Here is a 21,633-nt window from a genome sequence, read left to right as displayed (position 1 = left end):
AAATGATAATGAATGGATTTCAACAGTACATATACATATATATATATATATATATATATATATATATATATATATCTCTATATACCTGGCTTGTGGAACTTAAGTGCTTCTCCTCTCAACTGCTCCATCAAAGACTTTACCTCTGTGTTTCCTTCACCTACACAGAAACACAAAAAAAGAAAAAAAGCCTGTAAGGGTGCTTTCTCACCAGCATTTGGTGTTGACTCAAAGTGGTTTTCCAAACTCAGGTGTGCAGCAGTGAACCGCCCTTGAGTCCACTTGAAAAGGTGGTCTGGGGTTCATGTGTAATTCATATAAACGCAGTCCATCCTAAATCGCTAGTGATGATGTAGAATTTGTATCTTTGTATGCTGCTGGTGACACCTTAGCAAATTGCATTTTACAGAGCTCCTTCTCTATTAAAAAAACAAAACAAAACAAAAAACTGGCTTTTGGCGAGCAGCTCACATCAAAATTTCTTTTTAAGTCAAGCCAAGTCATTTTTTTTTTGTATAGCACTTTTCACAACACATATCGTTTCAAAGAAGCTTTACAGGAAATCATGCATTAACAAAAAATGAAACTGTAATATCTATAAAGTCTTAGAGTGATCATTGAGTAGTTTGATTAAATATGATTGTAAATTGGGTATAGAAATTAAATAATTAAATAATAATTGTATTTAGAACTCCTGTGAGCAAGCTGAAGGCGAATGTGGCAAGGAACACAAAACTCCATAAGATGATGGTTAATGGAAAAAAATAACCTTAGGAGAAACCAGGCTCACTGTGGGGGCCAGTTCCCCTCTGGCTAAACAACATAAATATAATACCAATATTAGTTATTTATTTGCAGTACAAGTCATGGTTTTAAATTTGTAAATTAAGTAAGCATTAAGGTCCATTGTCCAAGGTTTTTTTTTTTCTTTAAGATTAATGACTAATGTCTTTGAAGTCCATCCTGGATTAACTGCAGTTCACATCGATGCATTGTCCTTTGCTAGTTGGCTGATGAAGGCTTTTGTTGGAAATTAAATGATAGTCTATGCAATCCATTTCAAGAGTGTAGTCCATCAATAGACAAAAGTAATGCAGGCAGAGGTTAATGAGGTGCATCGCAGTTCAACCTGCAGGTCATTTCGGTGAGGTTCGGTGGGGTCCATCCTAAGTCCAAAGTTCAGGCAGTGGCATATGAAGTATCCCATGTCTTACAGTTGATTTGGCATCAGTTCATCCTCTGAAGTCAGAAGAATGAAGTGATGTCTGGCTGGCACAGGCTGTAGTTTGTCGTCATCTTTCAGCGACACGTAGCAGTGGAGTCTGACACCAAGCAGGAACCGAGCTAGATCTGTCTGGCTCTGGTAACCTCAGGATATGAATCCCAAGGTTGAGACATGGAAACAAAAAAATTTACATTAGCGTAGATGCCATTCAATTTTATGCAGAGTTCTAGATCATGATGGATATTTCTGGTTCTGGCAGACCTTACTAAAGCAGCCTTATTGTGAGTTGAAGGATAAATTAGATGTATGCCTGGCTAAATAGATGAGTCTTACTCAGGTGGAAAAATGCTGTTCTAGAAACAATGAAAATGTAATTTTCAAAGGACAGATTGGTTCTTTACGTCGTCGTCTTTGCTGTAGAAGGCGACGTAACAGTACATCCATCGAAAGTCAAATTATATTTTAGCAGCTTATTTTTAGAGGTTTTTGGTCCAATCATTAGTACCTCTGTTTTGTCGGAATTGAGTATAAGGACATTTCTGGCAATCCAATCTTTGCTTTGATTGATACACTCTGCTAATTTGGAGAATTGTGAATTTTTGTTGGGTTTAGAAGAAATATAAAGTTGGGTATTGTCGGCATAACAGCGGAAACTTATTCCATGATTCCTGATAATATCTCCCAGGGGAAGCATGTATAAGGAGAAAAGCAGAGGTCCTAAAACTGATCCCTGTGGCACTCCATACTTTTGTTTGATTTGAAAATTCCTCGTTTACACGTACAAAGTGGTAGCGGTCTGATAAATAGGACCATGCTAATGTAAGTCCACTAATGCCAACATAATTCTATTCAAGAGAATGTCATGATCTATCGTGTCGAAGGCACTAGAAGAGAAATGCAGCCACAATCAGATGATAAGAGCAAGTCATTTGTAACTCTGATATGTGCAGCCTCTGTACTGTGATGGGGCCTAAATCCTGACTGAAATTCTTCATATATTCCATTTCTCTGTAGAAATGAACATAGTTGGGAGGACACTACCTTTTCTAGTATTTTCAACATAAATGGTAGATTTGAAATCGGTCTGTAATTAGCCAATTTTCTAGGATCAAGCTGTGGCTTCTTAATAAGCGGTTTGATAACTGCCATTTTAAAGTTTCTTTGGACATGTCCTAAGGAAAGCGAGGAGTTAATAATATTAAGAGGTTCTGAGATTACTGGAATACCTCTTTTAAGAGCTTAGTTGGTATTGGATCTAACATACATGTTGTGGCTTTTGATTTTCTATAGGTTTTGTAGCTCTTCATGACCTATGACAGCGAATGATTGAAGTGACACTGTTATGAGACACTGTTTTCTGAGGTGCTGTGACAGTTGATTGCATAGTTCCAATTTTATTTCTGATTATTTCAATTTTATCAATAAAGAAATTCATGAAGTCATTACTGATGTGCTGCGATGGAATATCTGGTTCAGTCGATGATTTAATCCTAACAAATTGAGCCACAGTACTGAATAAACACCTAGGATTGTTGTGGTTATTTTCTATGAGTTTGCTCAAATATGCTGACCTGGCAGCTTTTAGTGTCTGTCTGTAGCTACAGACACTATCCTTCCATGCACCATGAAATACCTCTAATTTTGTATTCTTCAACTTGCACTCCATTTTCCGAGCTGCTCTCTTGAGGGCATGACTGTGATCATTGTACCACGAGGCTTTTTTCTTTCATTTTCTTTCATCGAAGGGGGGCGGCACTTTTAAGAGTGCTGGAGAGGACTGTATTTATACTTCTTGTTATTACATCAAGTTCTTATAGACGTTTTGGCTTACCGAGTATGCGAGACAATTCTGGAAGATTATTAGTGGAGCTATCTTTAGTGGTCGAAAGAAAAGTTCTACCTGAACGATAGCGCGGTGTAGATTGAGTGACATTAGCTGATCGCAACAAGAGATGAGGTAATGATCTGAGGTGTCATCGCTCTGTGGTAGAATTTGTATAGTATCAACATCAACTCCATATGACAGAATTAAATCTAGTGTATGATTATGGCGATGAGTTGGTCCTGTCACATTTTGTCTGACTCCAAGAGAGTTGAGAATATCGATAAATGCTAATCCAAATGTGTCATTTTCATTATCTATGTGAATGTTAAAGTCACCAGCAATTAAAGCTCCATCTACATTAACTACTAGATCTGAAAGAAAATTTGCGAATTCACCAAGGAAACCAGAGTAAGGCCTGCGAAATCTATATACTGTAGCAAGGGCAAAAGATGACAGATTTTTTTATTTATATCTGACGGTGTCATATTAAGCATTATTAGTTAAAAAAAACTTACTTATATCCTGTCATCTGAGTAACACCAAAAACTTTACTGTAAATTGTAGCAATACCTCCTCCTCGACCCTTTAGATGAGGCTCATGTTTATAACAATAACCTGGGGGAGTAGATTCATTTAAACTAATATATTCATCTGGTTTAAGCCAGGTTTCATTCAAACAGAGCGCATCCAAAATATGATCTGTAATAATTTCATTTACAGTTAGTACTTTGGTAGAAAGAGATCTAATGTTTAGTAGCCCTACCTTTATATTAAGTTTTTTTCAAGTTTGACCTTAATCAAAAATGTTTTTAATGATTTAGTGAGAGTTTTGTACTTGGTATTTCATCTATTTGATATCTAGGTGATACAGTCTCTATGTGTTGTAGTTTATGTGACCTGTGTGACGTCTCAAGGCAGCTAGCAGACGTTCGGATTAACCAGTTTGTCTGCTTCCTGACCTGGGCCCCAGTTAGTCAAATACTATCATTATTAAGACTATAAGCCAAATTAATAGACTCCTACCCTCCTTCCCTGGAGGGTTGGAGTCCATCTCTCTTAAGCAGGTCAGGTCTACCCCCAAAAACTCTTCCAATTGTCTATAAATCCAATGCTATTCTCCAGACACCACTCAGACATCCAGCCATTCAGTGACACTAATCTACTATAAACCTCATCACCATGATGAGCAGGAAGGGGGCCAGAGCATATTACAGTGTCTGACATCGTTTTGCAAGTTCCCACACCTCTTTAACATTATCTCAAGTGATCTCTGACTGGCAAAGCTGGACATCGTTAGTGCCGACATGAATAACAATTTTAGAAAATCTACATTTAGAATTAGCCAGCACTTGTACATTTGATCTGATGTCAGACGCTCTGGCACCCGAAATGCATTTAACAATAGTGGCTGGAGTTTCTATTTCCACGTTCCTGACATTAGAATCACTAATTATTAGGGCTCTTTCAAAATGATTCTCAGTGGGTGCATCACCGAGTGGGGAGAATCGATTGGAAATCCTAACAGGAATGGGAGAGTGGTGTCGCTTTACTGAGAGAGTATACCGCCGAGACGCCACCCAAACGCCCAGCTGCGGGGGCTCTTCAGCTGGAACCAAAGTGTGTGTTGCTTGCTGTACTACCACCATCCGAAACAGTATCTACCGGCTTCTCTTTCTCACGGATCTCCACTAGCATTCGGATGAATGTCTCTGACTCATTAAACTTCTCCGTCAGCTTGACTAATTCCTTACACTTATTACACGTAAAACCCTCACTGCTGAAGCTATAGTAAACATGTAGCATGTAATGCAGGAAGAAATAACATGAGTGGATGCCATGACTTACCGCAATTGTTTGTTGTTGTTCTTGAGCGGCGAGGGTTCGAGATCGATGTGGTTCCTAATCAGCAGATGTTTGAGACTAATGCAATAACTCGTGTAAAAAACAGTGGAGAAAATGAATGCATGCAGTCGAGACGCGAGATGTAGACAAGCGGAAAAAAGTGGAAAAAAGAAAAAAAAAATAGAGAAATGGGTGCGCGCAGTAAAATACACACAGATGAAAAAGTAGAAAAGCGGAAAAATCCGAAGCATGCTGTAAAATAGCAAAGGATAAAATGATGACTGTATAAGAATAAGCAATGCTAAGCAGGCTAGCAAGCTACAAACACTTGTGCAACGTGCTATCAGCAACAGGAACAGGAAGTGATACGAGTCATTTAGCACCAGGTTCTCCACAAACGTGCGGTGCGTGATGGGAGATGGCTGCACTCATCCGGCCACGTCTCAAACAGCTCTCCTCGCTGGGCCCTCACAGGCCAGCTATCCCAGGTCAATCTGAGTCACGTGGCGCTGCATTACGTTTAGGGGAGATTCTGACTTAAGAGGCATTCAGTCATAATCCCACAGATGGTAACTTCGCACCAGTGGCTCCTCAGCCAAGCACATGCACCAAATGTCTGAACCTGCAGTTCCTTTCGTACTGAGCAGGATTACTACTGCAACAAAACATCATCAGTACGGAAAAACTCCAGTGGTTAAATCCATGTGTTCAGACATGATATGATTGGTGTGGATGAGAAACAGATAAATATAAAAAAAAAAAAAAGATCATAAATTTTCTTCCCTGCCCAGTAGGGGGCGATATGCATGAAGAATGTGAATCATCAAAAACAGAAGAATGAGAATTTGAAAGTGGAGACTGACTAAGCAGAGAGTTTAATTTATAGTAAAAAAGGACTTAAATATTGATCTGTTTCTCACCCACACCTATCATATCGCTTCTGAAGATAATGGATTAAAACACCCGAGTCATCAGGAGTACTTTTATGTTGCCCTTATTTGGATTTTGGAGCTTCAAAATTTTGGCACCCATTCATTTGCATTGTATGGACCTCCAGAGCTGAGAAATTCTTCTAAAAATCTTTGTCTGTGTTCAGCAGATAAAAGAAAGTCATACACATCTGGGATGGCATGAGGGTGAGTAAATTATGAGAGAATTTTCATTTTGGGGTGAACTAACCCTTTAACAAGCGTCATTCAAGTGCAGCTCCTATCTACTTGAATGGGGAATTTACAAAAATCTCCAAAACAATTGGTCAAAATTATGATCAAAGAACATATTTCAAATCAGCAGTAAATCTGACAACACTTTTCTCATAAATTGTGCTTCTTTACTTTATATTACGCTAAAAAATGAAATTTTTCCCACTTGACTAGCTAATGCGCATGCGCGTTCTTGAGTTGATTGACAGGCGATGTCAATATCTAAAAGGTGATTGGCTTTTTTACCTGCAAGGCAGGACTTCCTTTTCAATATCGGTTGACCATTGGGCGTTTCAATTTCACCCATTCATTTTATTAGAAGTGGAACACCACTACTAAATGGTCTCTGGCTCAGTCATTTCTTTGTATCTCTTGAAAACATTTGCAGCAGATATATGCAAATGCAGTTTTTAAGTTTAGGTGGTAAATCTGGGGTTCCCACGCTTTTTGACCAATAAATTTCTATGACTTTTCCAGTCGTTTGTGATTTATGGAGACCGATTTTTAAGAATCAATGAGATTCCGACTGATTCACTAATGATTTGTGAATCATTCAACCAATTAATTGAATAGAACCCACTCAAAAGAGGGATTCACTCACAAATCTGACCTCACTATGGTTTGCAAGCAATTTCTACTCTACACAAGAACAATATTAAGGTGATGAATATTTTTAGAGATGAACGTAACTGAGTGGTGGTGGCGTAGTGGGCTAAAGCACATAACTGGTAATCAGAAGGTTGCTGGTCCAATCCCCACAGCCACCACCATTGTGTCCTTGAGCAAGGCACTTAACTCCAGGTTGATCCAGGGGGATTGTCCCTGTAATAAGTGCACAGTAAGTCGCGTTGGATAAAAGTGTCTGCCAAATGCATAAATGTAAATGTAAACGTAACTAGAAAAATAGAAATTTCCATGCATATTTTTTTTTTTTTACATATTATCTATCTTTAATATGCATATCTGTTTTGAATATACAACAAACTGATTTAGCAGCAAGCTTCTCTCAGGATTTTATCTGTTAACATTTTCTTTTTTCTTGAATATATTTTCTGATTAACAATTTTTTTATTAATTTACTTATTGAACACAGAAAAACAAAACATATGTACAGAATCAACAATTAACCCCCACTATCGCCCTTCCCCCTCCCAATCCCCAACCCCACCCCAACAAAATCCCAGTGGTCATACATGATTACAGACACACAAAAATAAATAAATAAATAAATAGATAAATAAAATAAAAAATTATAATAAATCACATCCAGCAACGTCAGATATCCGCCCCATTTCTCAATAAACAAATTCAATTTCCCCAGTCTTCTAAATGACCCTTCTTCAAAGGCCGCCACCCTCCCCATCTCTGAGCACCACTCCTGAAATGAGGGCACTCCAGCCGACCTCCAACCCCTTAAAAGAATCTATCTGGCCATCATGACACCGGTTAGGTTTATGTGTCTATTCTCAACATAGATGACCGCCCCATCGCCCAGAATACAGAGTCTGGGGCAAAATGAAATCCAATACATCAAACACAAGACTCTGAACCTTCAACCAAAACTCCTGGATCTTAGCACACCCCCAAAAGACATGGGTTATGTCTCCATCCTCTGATTAGCATCGCCAGCAGGTGGGTGTGTCTTTATGACCAAACCTATACAATCTAGTGTTGGTCCAATTGGTCCAAGTTGGTCCAATAGAATCGATGTAAAATCTTGAATTGCATAAGGCGCACCCTTGCATCTCTAGATGCAGACTTGACGTTTTTTAGAATCCTAGCCCACTCTCCCTCCTCCAATACCAAATTTAAATCTTTCTCCCATAATCTCTTGAGAGAAGCTGAAGCTCTGTCCCCCAGACTCTGAATTAGCAGAGAGTAAAACACTGATGCCTCATGACCTTTTCCAAAAGCAGTAATCACCACTCCCAGAGTATCTGCCGCTTTAGGGGGGTGTATGCTACTCCCAAAAATAGTACAGAGCAGGTGGCGCAGCTGTAAATATCTAAAGAACTGAGATCTGGAAATCCAAACATGTTGAACCAAATTTTCAAAGGATCTCAACACTCTGCTCTCATATAGGTCACTGAGTGTATTAACCTCCTTCACAATCTACTCTGACCATCAGAAAAGGGATTTATTAATACATAATTTGAGATTCAGCCATAAGCTCGAGGCAACATTTAAATAAATGTCCGAATTAAACACTCTGGACACTTTTGTCCATACTGAGTGTAAATGCAAGATAACGGGGTATAATTTAACTTCTCCGGTTAGTTTGATAGAAAGGCTTTGCAAAGGAGAAATAGGGGCAAGAACTTCCTGTTCAATACAAAACCAGGGAGAGGCTCTCTCAGATGGAAACAACCAATGAGCCAAAAGTCTGAGACCGAACACATAATAATAATCCAAAATCTTGTGTAGGCTTAGCCCACATTTGTCAATCGGCCTATGCAGCTTACTGAAATGTAATCTGGGACATTTCCCATTCCAAATGAAGGACTTCGCTATGCTATCAAATTGGTTGAAATAAGAGAGGGGGACATCTATAGGGAGTAACTGTAGCAGGTAGCTGAATTTTGGAATACAATTCATTTTAATAACATTAACCTTCCCAATCATCAATAAATGTAATGAAGCCCATCTGCCCACATCGCTCGAAAACCTTTTTATTAAAGGGTCAAAATTAACTAACTAAATCACACAAATTTGCTGGGAATAAAATATCCAAATACTTAATGCCCTGTTTGGACCACTGAAAGGCACCCGGCTGAAAAGCCATTATCGGGCAACGCTGTCAGATCCAAAGCTTCGGATTTAGACCAATTAACTCTGTATCCCAAGAATTTAGAAAAGGAATTCATAATTCTGTGGAGGCAAGGCATAGATCTAGAAGGGACAGAGACGAATAATAAAATACCATCTGCGTAAAGCAGAAGCGCCACACCTCCGCCATCACCCCTGGAAAATCATCCTCCTTTCTTATCACGGCTGCTAATGGTTCCAGGACAAGACAGAACAATAATGGGGAAAGAGGGCAACCCTGCCGGGTGCCCCTATCCAGAGTAAAATAATCTGAGATTAATCCATTTGTTTGTACCACCACTACCAGGTGTCTATAAAGCAACTTAATCCATCCAATAAAAGCATTCCCGAACCCGTATATTTCCAAAATCTTAAAAAGATAATCCCATTCTACCACATCAAATGCCTTTTCAGCATCAAGTGAGATGGCCGCGACCGGAGTCTGATCATTCGCCACTGACCACATAATATTGATGAAACGCCTGATGTTATCAGAAGAGCTGTGGCCCCGAATAAACCCCACCTGATCTATATGTATAAGAGATGTCATAACTTAATCAGTTAGCCAGAATTTTTGACAATATTTTTACATCTAGCTGGATCAGGAAAATTTGATGGTAACTCTTACACTCACTTGGATCTTTATCCTTTTTAAGAATCAGACTGCTTGTGTCATGGTTGGCGGAAGCTTTCCATTATTTAATGATTCCGTATAAACTTCTAACAAAAGTGGAGCCAGTTCTGTAGCATAAGATCTAAAAACATTCAGCGGCAAAACCATCTGGCCTCTTACTTACCTCGCCAAGCTCCTCCAAGGTTATCTCAGAATCAAGATAATTTTTTTGCGTCGTCAGTTTAGGGAGTTCTAATGGTTCCACAAAGTTTCTAATATCCTCTTCAGTAGACGAAGATGTGGAACTATAAAGATCAAGATAGAATTCTTTAAAAGCATTATTAATATCAATGGCCGAGGTAACAATTTCACCACCAGCAGATCTCACTGAGGGAATGGTAGAAAAAGTCTCTCTCTGCGTTCTATATCTAGCCAAAAGATTCCCTGCTTTGTCCCCCGACTCAAAGTATGACTGTCCTGCCCTGAATAGCCAAAACTCCACCTTCCGTGACAAAATAGTATTACATCTGTATTTCAATTGGGTCAATTCTCTGAGGCCATCAGATGACATTCGGTGCTTCAGCTCTGCCTCGGCACTTTTAATATTCCCTTCCAACTTCACAAGTTCTCGTGCTTTGGATTTTTTAATGAATGAGGCATACTGTATGATCCGACCCCTAAGAACCGCTTTAAGTGTCTCCCAAGCCACACCCACAGAGGATACTGAAGACCAGTTGGTCTCCATATAAACATTGATTTCAGCCTTTAACATTTGTTGGAATTCAGGATTTTGCAAAAGGGATACATTAAAGCGTCAACTATATGATTTATTTTTCTCTGTATGTGGCCACACCTCTAAACTCACCAGGGCATAATCTGAGACTAAGATGTTTAAAATTGAGCAATCAACAATGGATGAAATGAGGGACTTGGTTATGAATAATAATAATAATAATAATAATCTATTCTAGAACAAATCTTATGGACTGATGAATTTTTTTATAGTCCCTACCAGATGGGTTAAAAAGTCTCCAAATATCTGTAAAACCAAGATTTTTACACATCCTGTGAAGCGTCAGTGTTGGCTCTAGGGGGCTTACACACTTTTGCTTCATTATGATCAAGGACTGAGTCCATCAAAAGATTAAAGTCTCCTCCCAAAATTATATCATGAGGGGTGCCAGCGGCTTGTAACATCCATCCAAGATCTATAAAAAAGCCCTTATCATCAATGTTATGTGCATAAATATTAGCCAACCTTTGCCCTGAATTTCTGCTAAAACAATAATGACTCTTCCTAATTTATCATTAATCTGTTTGAGACATTCGAATTGTAGATGTTTACTTATCAATGTAATGACTCCCCTGCTATTAAGAAAACATGTCCACCCCATATCTTCCCAAATTTTTCAGCTTCCTGTGGGGAAAGATGCATTTCTTGAAGAAACACAATATCATATTTCTTTCATTTAAGAAAAGAAATAACCTTCCTTCTTTTTATGGGGTGCCCCAACCCATTCACATTCTACGTGGAGAGAGACAATCCACTCATATTAACATCTGACATTTTGACATATTAGAAAGCATAGATTGTGTCAAAAACAAAATTATAAAAGACCACATTCCAACATTAGCGCAAAAAACAAAACCCGAACTTCCCCCCCCCAAAAAAAAAAGAAAAACAGAAATAAGAAAAACATGCGCATTAACCCCGTGCACGACAGCGCCAACCAGTGTCCATCCCTCTAAACTCCAACAGTCCATGTACGCCTACGAGAGTCCACGCGACAATTTTGACATCAGATTTCTCAAGTCCGGTGCTTCTCTACAAATTTTGTGAGACAGAATTACTCAGCAGAAAATAATCTATAAAACAAACTCCAGCCAATAAACACAAAAACGTGTAGATTGATCCGCATAACTGTTCCGAAGGTGTGTTCCTCCACAAAATAAACTCCAGCCGCAAGGCGGAACCAGCGCAAAAAGAAAAAAGGCGGCGCTCAGTTTCCTTGGACAGTCAAGTGAATGTTCAGTGAGTCAGGCTCACTCGGCTGTTACATGAGTGCAAAAAAATGCCCTAATCACTCCAATTTTTTACAAGAAATATTCCACAGAACAAACTCCAACCAATAGGAGGCGTATTTAAACTAGGCGGAACCAGCATAAAAAGGAACAAAGTAGGCCCTCAGTACTTCGGACGAACAAGTGAATGTTCAGTGAGTCAGGTCCACTTGGCTGCATAGAAAGTATCAAACAATAACATACTTATTCCATTGACTTTATAAAAGGACATTGCTTGCTATGGGCATGGACTTTATAAAGGCTTATGAGCATGAGGAAGGCCAAGATATGGTAAAATTCCTAGACAAGCTCTTCCCGAGTCTGCTCGACATAACAGGCCATAAGCACATTTATAGGGATGGACGCAGGTTGGCACTGTCGTGCGCGGATTTAAAGGAATAGTTCACACAAAAATGAAAATTTGCTGATAATTTACTCACCCTCAGGCCATCCAAGATGTATCTGAGTTCTTTATTCATCAAAACAGGATTTCATTTCAGGCCTCCTCCTTTAAACAACGCAAGTGAATGTACTCCATTTTTTGACAGTACAAAATGCATATTTAGGGTACATCAGAATAATCCACACGACTCCAGTCAATAAATAAATTTCTTCTGAACTCAAACGATTGATTATTTTTAGAAACAAAACAATACTTATATACTTTTTAACTACAAATGTTCGCTTCGTACATCTCTGTGATGCGCACTCATGAGAGGGGATAACGTAAGCTCGTTGGTAACGTCACACGTCACGTGGAGGAGGCAGGAAGCACGTCATTGTTTACAAGAGAAACTTGCACAGACCACAGACCAAGCACCGTTCACAAACCAACAAAATTTCAAAACAATATAAAAGAAAAAATCATTTCCAAATAATAATGAAAAAAAAAAAACATTACTGCAGTAAATAACCATCCTTTATTTCGGAGCAATGATGTTGCATTATCTACTTGTGCTTTTTCTTTAGCAGAAATATATATGCTATATGACTGTCAGGAATTCAAGCCACACAAGTTGTAGTTAGTGAAACCAAGAGTCCTTTGTGTGAGACTTGACAGTGAAATGGCGAGAAGGTGAGTTATTTACGCAGGCAGTGATGAGCGAGTGAATTGAGTGCAGGTGCGGTGAATTAGAAATTGGGTATTGAGGAGTGGAGCGCTGAGGGAGGTGCAGAGCCCGAGGGAGGCGTGACAAAGACAAAGTTTTCAACAGCACGGGCACAGCCGATGAATTCAGATATCGACGATTTGTTTCTTTCGATGGTCTGAAATCCTCAGGGGTAAAATATTCACTGCACGCCCTCAAATATTTGAAGGAATGTAGGGGTGTACTGATATCCAGGTTCAGCGCAATAAGCCAGAGCTTCAATCGCTCATGATCATGTATAGGCAATCGATGAAAAGTTAATATTTTTCCCGGCGTACATTTTCTTTGGGGTTTCTGAAGGTTGAAGCATCCAGGATACACACACCAAACGACCATTTTGAACAATACACTTATACAAATACAAATCTACAGCAAAGACAATTAAACTTTTGTACAGCGCTACTTCTCTTGTAAACAATGACGCGCTTCCTGCCACCTCCTCCACATGACGCGTGACCTTACCAATGAGCTTACATCATCCCTCTCATGACATCACAGAGATGTATGGAAGCGAACATTTGCAGTTAAAAAATATATAAGTATTGTTTTCTTTCTAAAAATAAATCAATCGTTTGGTTCCAGAAGAACTTTATTTGTCGACTGGAGTCGCGTGGATTATTTTGATGCAATATGCATTTTGGACCGTCAAAAAATGGAGTACATTCATAAAGGAGGAGTCCTGAAATGAAATCCTAAAAATCTTAAATTCTGTTTAGATGAAGAAAGAAACTCAGATACATTTTGGATGGCCTGAGGCTGAGTAAATTATCAGCAAATTTTCATTTTTGGGTGAATTATTCCTTTAATGCGCAAGTTTTTCTTTTTCTGTTTGTTTGGTTCAGGTGGGAAGTCCGGCGTTTGACTGTTGCACTAATGTTCGAATGTGGTCTTTATAAATTTATTTCTGACACTTAATCTAATTTTTCTAATATGCCAAAATGTCAAATGTTAATATGAGTGGATTGTCTCCTCCACGTGGAATGTGAATGGGTTGGGGCACCCCATAAAAAGAAGGAAGGTTATTTATTTTCTTAATCGTAAGAGATATGATAGTGTTTCTTCAAGAAACGCATCTTTCCTCACAGGAAGCTGAAAAAGTTGGGAAGACATGGGGTGGGCATGTTTTCTTTAGTGCTGGCTCAAGTAAGAGCAGGGGAGTCATTACATTGATAAGTAAACATCTACAATTCAAATCTCTCAAACAGATTAAAGATAAATTAGGACGAGTCATTATTGTTTTAGCAGAAATTCAGGGGCAAAGGCTTACATAACTGTATGGCTAGGTAGCCGCTAGAAAGCTAATCCAACATAACTGGCTGATTTCATGAATGTGACTCAGTTAGCTATTTGTGTGTATTGCCGAACTGCTTGCGTTTTTTTAGTGACACACTAAAGATTTTACTCCGTATAGGGGCATCCGGCAGGGTTGCTCTCTTTCCCCATTATTGTTTCGTCTTGCCCAGGAAGCATTAGCAGCTGCGATAAGAGAGGAGGATGATTTTCCAGGGGTGATGGCGGGAGGTGTGGCGCATAAGCTTCTGCTTTACGCAGATATTATTTTATTATTCGTCTCCGACCCTACTAGATCTATGCCTTGCCTCCACAGAATTAATAATTATTTTTCTAAATTCTCAGGATACAGAGTCAACTGGTCTAAATCCGAAGCTTTGGCTCTGACAGCATACTGCCCAGTAATGGCTTTCCAGCAGGGCGCCTTCCAGTGGCCAAAAGAAGGCATTAAGTATTTGGGTATTTTATTCCCAGCAAATTTGTCTGATTTAGTTTAATTTTGACCCCTTAATAAAAAGGTTTAAGCGATGTGGGCAGGTGGGCTTCATTACATTTTTCGATGATTGGGAAGTTTAATGTTATTAAAATGAATTGTATTACAAAATTCAACTACATGCTACAGTCACTCCCTGTAGATGTCCCCCTCTCTTACTTCAAGCAATTTGATAGCATACCGAAGTCTTTCATTTGGAATGGTAAGCGTCCCAGATTACATTTCAGTAAGCTGCATAGGCCGATTGACAAAGGTGGGTTAGGCCTACCCAAGACTCTGTTTTATTATTATGCGTTTGGTCTCAGACATTTGGCTTATTGGTCACTTCTACCTGAAAGAGCCCCTCCCTGGTTTTGTATTGAATAGGAAGTTCTTGCCCCTATTTTACCATTGCAAAGCCTTTCTATCAAACAAACCGGAGTTGTTGTTGTCCAGAGTGTTTAATTCGGATATTTATCTAAATGTTGCCTCGAGCTTATGGCTGAACCCCAAATTATGCATTAATAAGTCCCCTTTCCGTGGGTCAGAGTGGATTGTGAGGGGGTTACTACACTCGGTGACCTATATGAGAGTAGTGTGTTAAGATTAAACATTTTGGGATCCCCAGATCTCATTTTTTTTAGGAATTTAAAAAACTTGCTCTGTACTATTTTTGAAATAGCATACACCCCATTAAAGCAGCAGATACTATGGGAGTGGTGATTACTCTTTTGGAAAAGGTCATGGGGCATCAGTGTATTACTCCCTGCTAATTCAGAGTCTGAGGGACGGAACTCAAGCAATTGCTAATTCTTTGTCAAATTAGAATGACGTTTTAGAAATTTTTGGCAGTCTGAGTGAGTTTGATTCGTAAATTTGTACATAGATCGTTTGTTAATGATTTAATGCACTTGAGCACTGCTGTGCTTTATATAACAATACTCTCCACAGCAGAATTAAAATTTTTAGCAACAAGAAAACTAATTCTTTGTCAAGTTAGAATGATATCTTCGTTTTACTGGCAATCTATCTCATCAGTGATCATATTTTCAAAAGACATGGCCAGAGGTGGAGCCCATCAATAAAATTAGAATGACAGATGTAGAAATGCCCACGAGAGACATCATAGTACATAGACTAGTGACATCCAATGATAAAGTCGCTGCATGAATAAGCCTTACAGGGGCAAACAGCTGTAGGGGAAGGGGTGGAATCGGACTCTGATGTGGACCCAGCAGTCGTACTAAGAGTAAAAACAGCCTAAGATGTCACTTACTTCTGAAATATTCTACAAATATTTTTACATTGCTGAGTTGCAATGAATCTGTGCTGCCTCCAAATTCTGCATAAAGGGGCGGTCACACTAGGCTTTGAGCATGCTAAATTTTACGTACAACGCAATGGACCAGAATATGATGTCACGTGGGAGGACCTCTGGTGTAAGTAAATAATACATCACAAAAAACAAATAATATTATATTAAAAATGTTAAAATATATTGTTTACTCACTTTCCTGCAACAATAAATCTTGCAGCTTTGAAATATGTATCCTTTGAATTGAGCCAAGAGGACAGCGTGTGACATTTCAGTTTCCAATTGGTCGTGCGATCTTTTGTCGTACGAATTCACGGTTCAGAGTTCACCAAGCTTGAACTCTGGTACGTAGCGCAGTACAAAATGTCTACGTGTGATTTTGCGTTTCCGCTCTGCTGCATTCGGATATGTTTGAATGGGAGTGAATGGAAAGTGAAGAGTAGTGTGACTGCCCCTTAAGAGTGCAATGCAGCATTAAAGTCATAGTAAAATATGGAGGCCCTGACCGACCTCACCTCCTAGTATCAGAGGTGGCTTTGATGATGCTTTAGTTTGGTGTAAAAGGAAATGCTGCATCACCTTAAACTTTGCTGTGTAAATACACAGCAATATCACTTCTTGCCATTTGAGTCTTACCATTTACTACAGAAACCTGCTTAACCTTCATGTCTTTCTCTGCTGCTTTGGGTTTGGCTGCCTGTGAGGAGAGAATAAATAAGATGCCGGCACAATTCACAGCTACATATCCACCTTTTTCCTGTGTTCCACGATTCGCCTGTTTTCAATTTCAGGTCTACAGTGTTCACTCGCATCAGCCTATATACTTAGCAGGTAATCTGATGTTTAAAGTATTACATTTGTAGAATTTGTCAAAAGAAATGTTGTTCTATAGTGCCGATACTTCAGAGAGTCAAGATGACAATTGTTTTTGACAGTGCCTCACCTGAGTGGGTAGTTGACATGCAGCGATGGTCCGAGGTTAATAACGTTGATATCATTAACTACTTTTAAGTTGTTATGACAGCCAACAACTGCATAAATTGAGCCTGCAATTCATTTTTACTCCAACTAACACTTAAATGGTTGTTGTTCCCCATATTAATCACTCTTTTTGGTAGTTTTTACAATGCTTCTCGAGACCAGAAAACAGGCAATTAGAATAATCATGGCGTCGCCCAGTGGTTGCTCAGGAAAATTGTGGATATCATCATAATTGCAGAATTCTCTATGTGAGACAGTGTAAATATACCTTGGTCTTTTTCTCCAGGTCTGCTTCAGTTTTTGGACCCAGATGGTGCAACACCTGAGAAACCAGCAGAGACTTTCATAACAAGTACACTGACTGACAGAATGATTTGAGTAAGCTGGTAAAACTCAAGCACACACACACCTGCACATCCACTTCATTTTTCACCATCTTGCCATCAGCCCATTTGAGAGCAGCTCTGGCTTCACCTTAAGAACACAAACAGCATATATTCTTCACAAGCACAACACACCACTGTATTCACAGCACATATTTATGACACACTCCCTCACCCATCAGTATGCCCATGTTGAAGAGATATCTTTCGGCAAGCAGCTGTTCCTTGTGTTTTTTGATAATAAGCTCCACCTGTGGAAGTGTTAAAAGTGATTGTTAGTCAGACTGAATTAGGGCTGGGCACTAAAACGATATCAATATTTATCGAGAAACAAAAAATTCTTGATATCGATGACAAACTTTTGAGTAATTTTCAATATTTAGCCTATGTTCTACATCTAGATGATCAGATTAGGTTTGTGTCACTAAAAAACACAAGCAGTTCGGCAATACACACAAATAGCTAACTGAATCACATTCATGAAATCAGCCGGTTATGTTGTATTAGCTTTCTAGCGGCTACCTAGCCTTGCTGTTATGTAAGCCAGTAATGAGGCTAGGAAGCTGCTAGCTAGCTTGCCATCTGGCTAATATGATATCGTTGTGTACTGAACAAGACAGCACTGACAATGCAATACAGCTTTGGATTGAACACAACAGCAACTCCGACATCAACACCATTGCTGTTTAATTAGAAACAACTAAAAGATTTTTCACGATCCATTGCGTTGTCATGTCCGCAATTTATTTGACACAGGCAGGAAAGTCTTTCAGTGGACTTTTTTTTTTTTTCTTTTCTTTTTTGCCAGGATTTTGAAAAAAAAACAAACAAACAAACAAAACAAAAAAAAAAAACATAAAAAATACAAGTGTGCAGACATGAATTCAACAGTAACACAATGCATACAGAAGCATAAATTATTACGTATCAAAACTTACATAAATAGTTGGAGGAAGGACATGTTTACAGATTTTAAGAGCTTTGATGTTCGAGGATGAAATTGTTGGGATGTATCGCTTGATTTCTTTTTTTAAAACAATAAATAAGGACTTTTTATTACCGAATTTTCTCCAGTGAATGTGAAACAGCAATAAAAGGTTAATAATAAAATCCTCGTTTTCTTTTGTTTTGATGATGCTATAACCAAACAATACATCCTTCAAATCCAAAAGCAAATTTTTGTTAAAGCTACTAAATATTTAAAGGTGCAGTATGTAAAATTCAGAAACCCTTGTTATTAATGATACCTGTGGCCGTTAAGTGAACTGCAGCCAGCTACCTGTTGCTTGTGCTCATGCACACACTCCATAGGGACGCGCACGAGCATGACCAAAACAATGACATGACGTAAAAAGAGGCTGAACGTGATTCACCGGCATCATGCTGACAGATGAGGTAGCATAATTAAAATTACAGTTATGATTGTTTTACTACAAACTTTGAGACTAAACTAAAACTACTTATCAGCTAACATAGCATACTGATACACACATACTGCTACATACTACCGAACTATACCAGAAAGTTTACTGTTGCACTACTGTATGTTTTGTATGTAATATGTTGTACTACGAATAAGAAACCAGCGTATTTGCTTAAATTTCTCCTGTATACCTGACTTTTAGAATAAAGAGAAGATCGTTGAAATTATTTGAAAGTTACGAAGCAAGGTAGCTTGCAATTCGTCAGCATTAGCAGGCAAGATCAAGTTAGCTAAAATTACACAGATCAATCCTTATGGCACTATATTTCACATGCTTTGCAGTTATGTAAGCTTACCTGTCCAGTAAGAAGAACGCCAATACAGGGTCGGTTTTGATCCCCAAAACCGAACGAAGGTCCCTCCAGTAATCAAATGCCCTGCTGATGTTCACTCTAGTTTTCGCTCGACCACGATCATGTTCCCGCTTAGCCAGACGGGATTCAGTAGATAAACGTTTTGTTTTTTTTTTGGCTTAGGAGTCGGTGTTGTGCTGGGAGCCGGTTGTTTCATGGATTCCATCTCTAAGATAACATTACAAAGTGTTGCAGTTTGTTGTCACTGTTGAATAGCGGAAGCACTGAGGCATGGCTCTCGGGAGCACGCATAAACGTCACATCCTTTGGATTTTCCCGGCAAAAGCGTCCCTCTCCCTTCGCATGAAAATCAGTCTATAGACTTTAATAGGCAACCTAGGAAGTCCGGGAAGGGCTCATTTTTTAAGTTGCGTTACAAGCCGTTCACACATTGACAAAGTTTTTTTTTACATATTGCACCTTTAATAAAATTACAAAAGTCTCTCCAAAATAACTGTTTAAAAGGACAATCCCAAACAATGTGTAGTGCAGATTCATTTGGGGCATCACACACTATGCATTTTTATCTGTTATCTGGCTTAAAGGAAAACAATATTAAAATCTGTTAAAATTCCTTTAGACTAAAATGTTACTAAAACCTAATTAACACACTTTAATTTATATTGACTAAAATAACTATAAGAAAGGCTCTAAATCTGTTATATCTTGATTTAAAATGTTTGGTACCTGCTGTGGTTGTTTCACTGTGTTCAGATGGACTGGTTCAACAGCAAAGTGTTTCAAACAGGAAATGGAACTGTTTTATAGAAAACTGTAAGTGTAGATGGAATAGACCATCTGTGTATTTCTGGAGGAAACATTGGGGAAGTTGCGATCTTGAGTAAATGTGATTTAATATAGCAGAATGTTGTTTACGTTAACCAAAATTATATCCATGACTCTGATTTTGGTTAATTTATATAATGTTGTTTCCAGGACATGTGTTTTTAGTGTTTGTGTAATACTGTGTTTGTTAATTCCCCCTTCTGTATGTATATGGTACTGGCCACCCCCTTTAAATTCAGTGTTTGTCTTGTCTAGTGAGTCAGTCAGTTTGTTATTTATTTGAAGTATCTAGTCCTGGTTAGGCTTTGCTGTGATTTGTCCTCTGAGAGAGTAAGAGGCCAGAGCAACCATATGTTATTTGAAATATTTTTTATTCTCTTCACAAATTATATGATGTGAACTGAACTGAACTTTGCCTCTTGATATGTGGCTATGGACTTTTTGTTGTGATTTGCTGATATTGCTTAAGGCAGATTCATCACAACTGGTGGCAGCGATGGGATGCCACTAGGGGGCAGTAGTGAGTGGTAGTTTTTTTCCTCTCTCTCACTTTTTGACCTTTTTCAGCCTACTGCAGTCAGTTTTGTTTTTTTGTGCCTTTTTTTTTTTTTTCAATGATGGGGCTAAAGAAAGTTCAGACTGGGCTAGCTTAGGAAGGCTAGGTGTTGTTTGATTTGTTGCCTGGTAGTCATGAATGCTATGTGGCTGAAATATGATCTTTGGCTAGGAAGAGAGAGGAGTTGATTCAGATCTAGATAATCAACCAGGCAAAGCCTGTAAAACTAAGAGGCAAAAGAGACAGGAAAAATTCCACTGTCTTGCAAACAGTACTGAGGATGTACCCCCTTCTGAACAGCTTAAATCATGGATAGATGTCCCTAAAGATATAGGTCAGTTCCAACAAGATGATCCAGAAATTGGACCACTGTACATACAGGCACAAGAGTACTCAGGTCAGAGTAGTGGAAAGGGCCATGAATTTTATAAACAGGATGGAGTGTTGTATAGGCAGCAGGGTTCAGAGGCAAAGATGGTTGTACCACAAAAGGCTAGAGACTTGGTGCTTCAGTTAGGCCATTCAGTCCCCTGGGCGGGTCACTTAGGGAGACAAAAGACCACCGCACGTATAGGCCATCATTTCTTTTGGCCAAACATGAGAAGAGATGTGGGTGATTTTTGTAGGAGTTGTCCCGAGTGTCAATGTACAGCCAGTAGAGGTCCCCCTAAAGCTCCTTTAGAACCCCTTCCTGTTGTAGACATACAATTTGAACAGCTGGGAATGGATGTGGTAGGACCCTTTGAACATAGCAAGACAGGGAACCGGTACATGTTGGTTATCAATGATTATGCCACTAGGTATCCGGAGGTCTTTCCTCTTAAAACAGTAAGGGTGAGGACTGTAGCTCTTTGTCTTGTCCAGCTGTTTTCTAGAGTGCGGTTCCCCTGGGCCATAGTGACTGATCAGGGATCCAACTTCATGTCCAAACTATTGAAACAAGTGTATCATCTGTTAGAGATAAAGGGCATAAGGACCACACCCTACCATCCACAGACTGATGGTCTGGCTGAAAGATTTAACGAGACCCTAAAGCAAATGCTGCGCAAGTTCATCAGTGATATTGGGGCTGATTGGGACCAGTGGCTCCCTTATCTTTTGTTTGCATACAGGTAAGTGCCTCAGGCTTCTTTGGGGTTTTCCCCTTTTGAATTGTTGTATGGCCGTGAGGTACGAGGACCCTTGTCACTTTTGAAGGAAACCTGGAAAGGAGACCAAGAGGTCATCGGTCCCCAGAGTGTTGTTGCCTATGTCCTCCAAATGAGGGAAAAGCTGGAGAGTATGACACAACTTGCC

The 21,633-nt window shown here is 39.1% G+C and overlaps 1 protein-coding gene across 1 annotated transcript in view; it reads right to left on the bottom strand.

Annotated features, from left to right (window-relative positions):
* qars1 (glutaminyl-tRNA synthetase 1) overlaps nt 1-21,633 on the bottom strand; it is a 47,966-nt gene that overhangs the window by 22,315 nt on the left and 4,018 nt on the right. The window contains exons 4-8 of the mRNA XM_051670151.1: nt 17,335-17,410; nt 17,186-17,250; nt 17,045-17,098; nt 16,432-16,492; nt 86-157 (exon numbers count right to left, since the gene is read on the bottom strand). Coding sequence (XP_051526111.1) covers nt 86-157; nt 16,432-16,492; nt 17,045-17,098; nt 17,186-17,250; nt 17,335-17,410 — 328 coding nt within the window. The remainder of the gene's footprint in view (nt 1-85; nt 158-16,431; nt 16,493-17,044; nt 17,099-17,185; nt 17,251-17,334; nt 17,411-21,633) is intronic.

Source organism: Myxocyprinus asiaticus, chromosome 33 (genome assembly GCF_019703515.2).
Source record: "Myxocyprinus asiaticus isolate MX2 ecotype Aquarium Trade chromosome 33, UBuf_Myxa_2, whole genome shotgun sequence".
Lineage (NCBI taxonomy): Eukaryota > Metazoa > Chordata > Actinopteri > Cypriniformes > Catostomidae > Myxocyprinus > Myxocyprinus asiaticus.
This window is presented reverse-complemented; position numbering and strand designations above follow the sequence as displayed.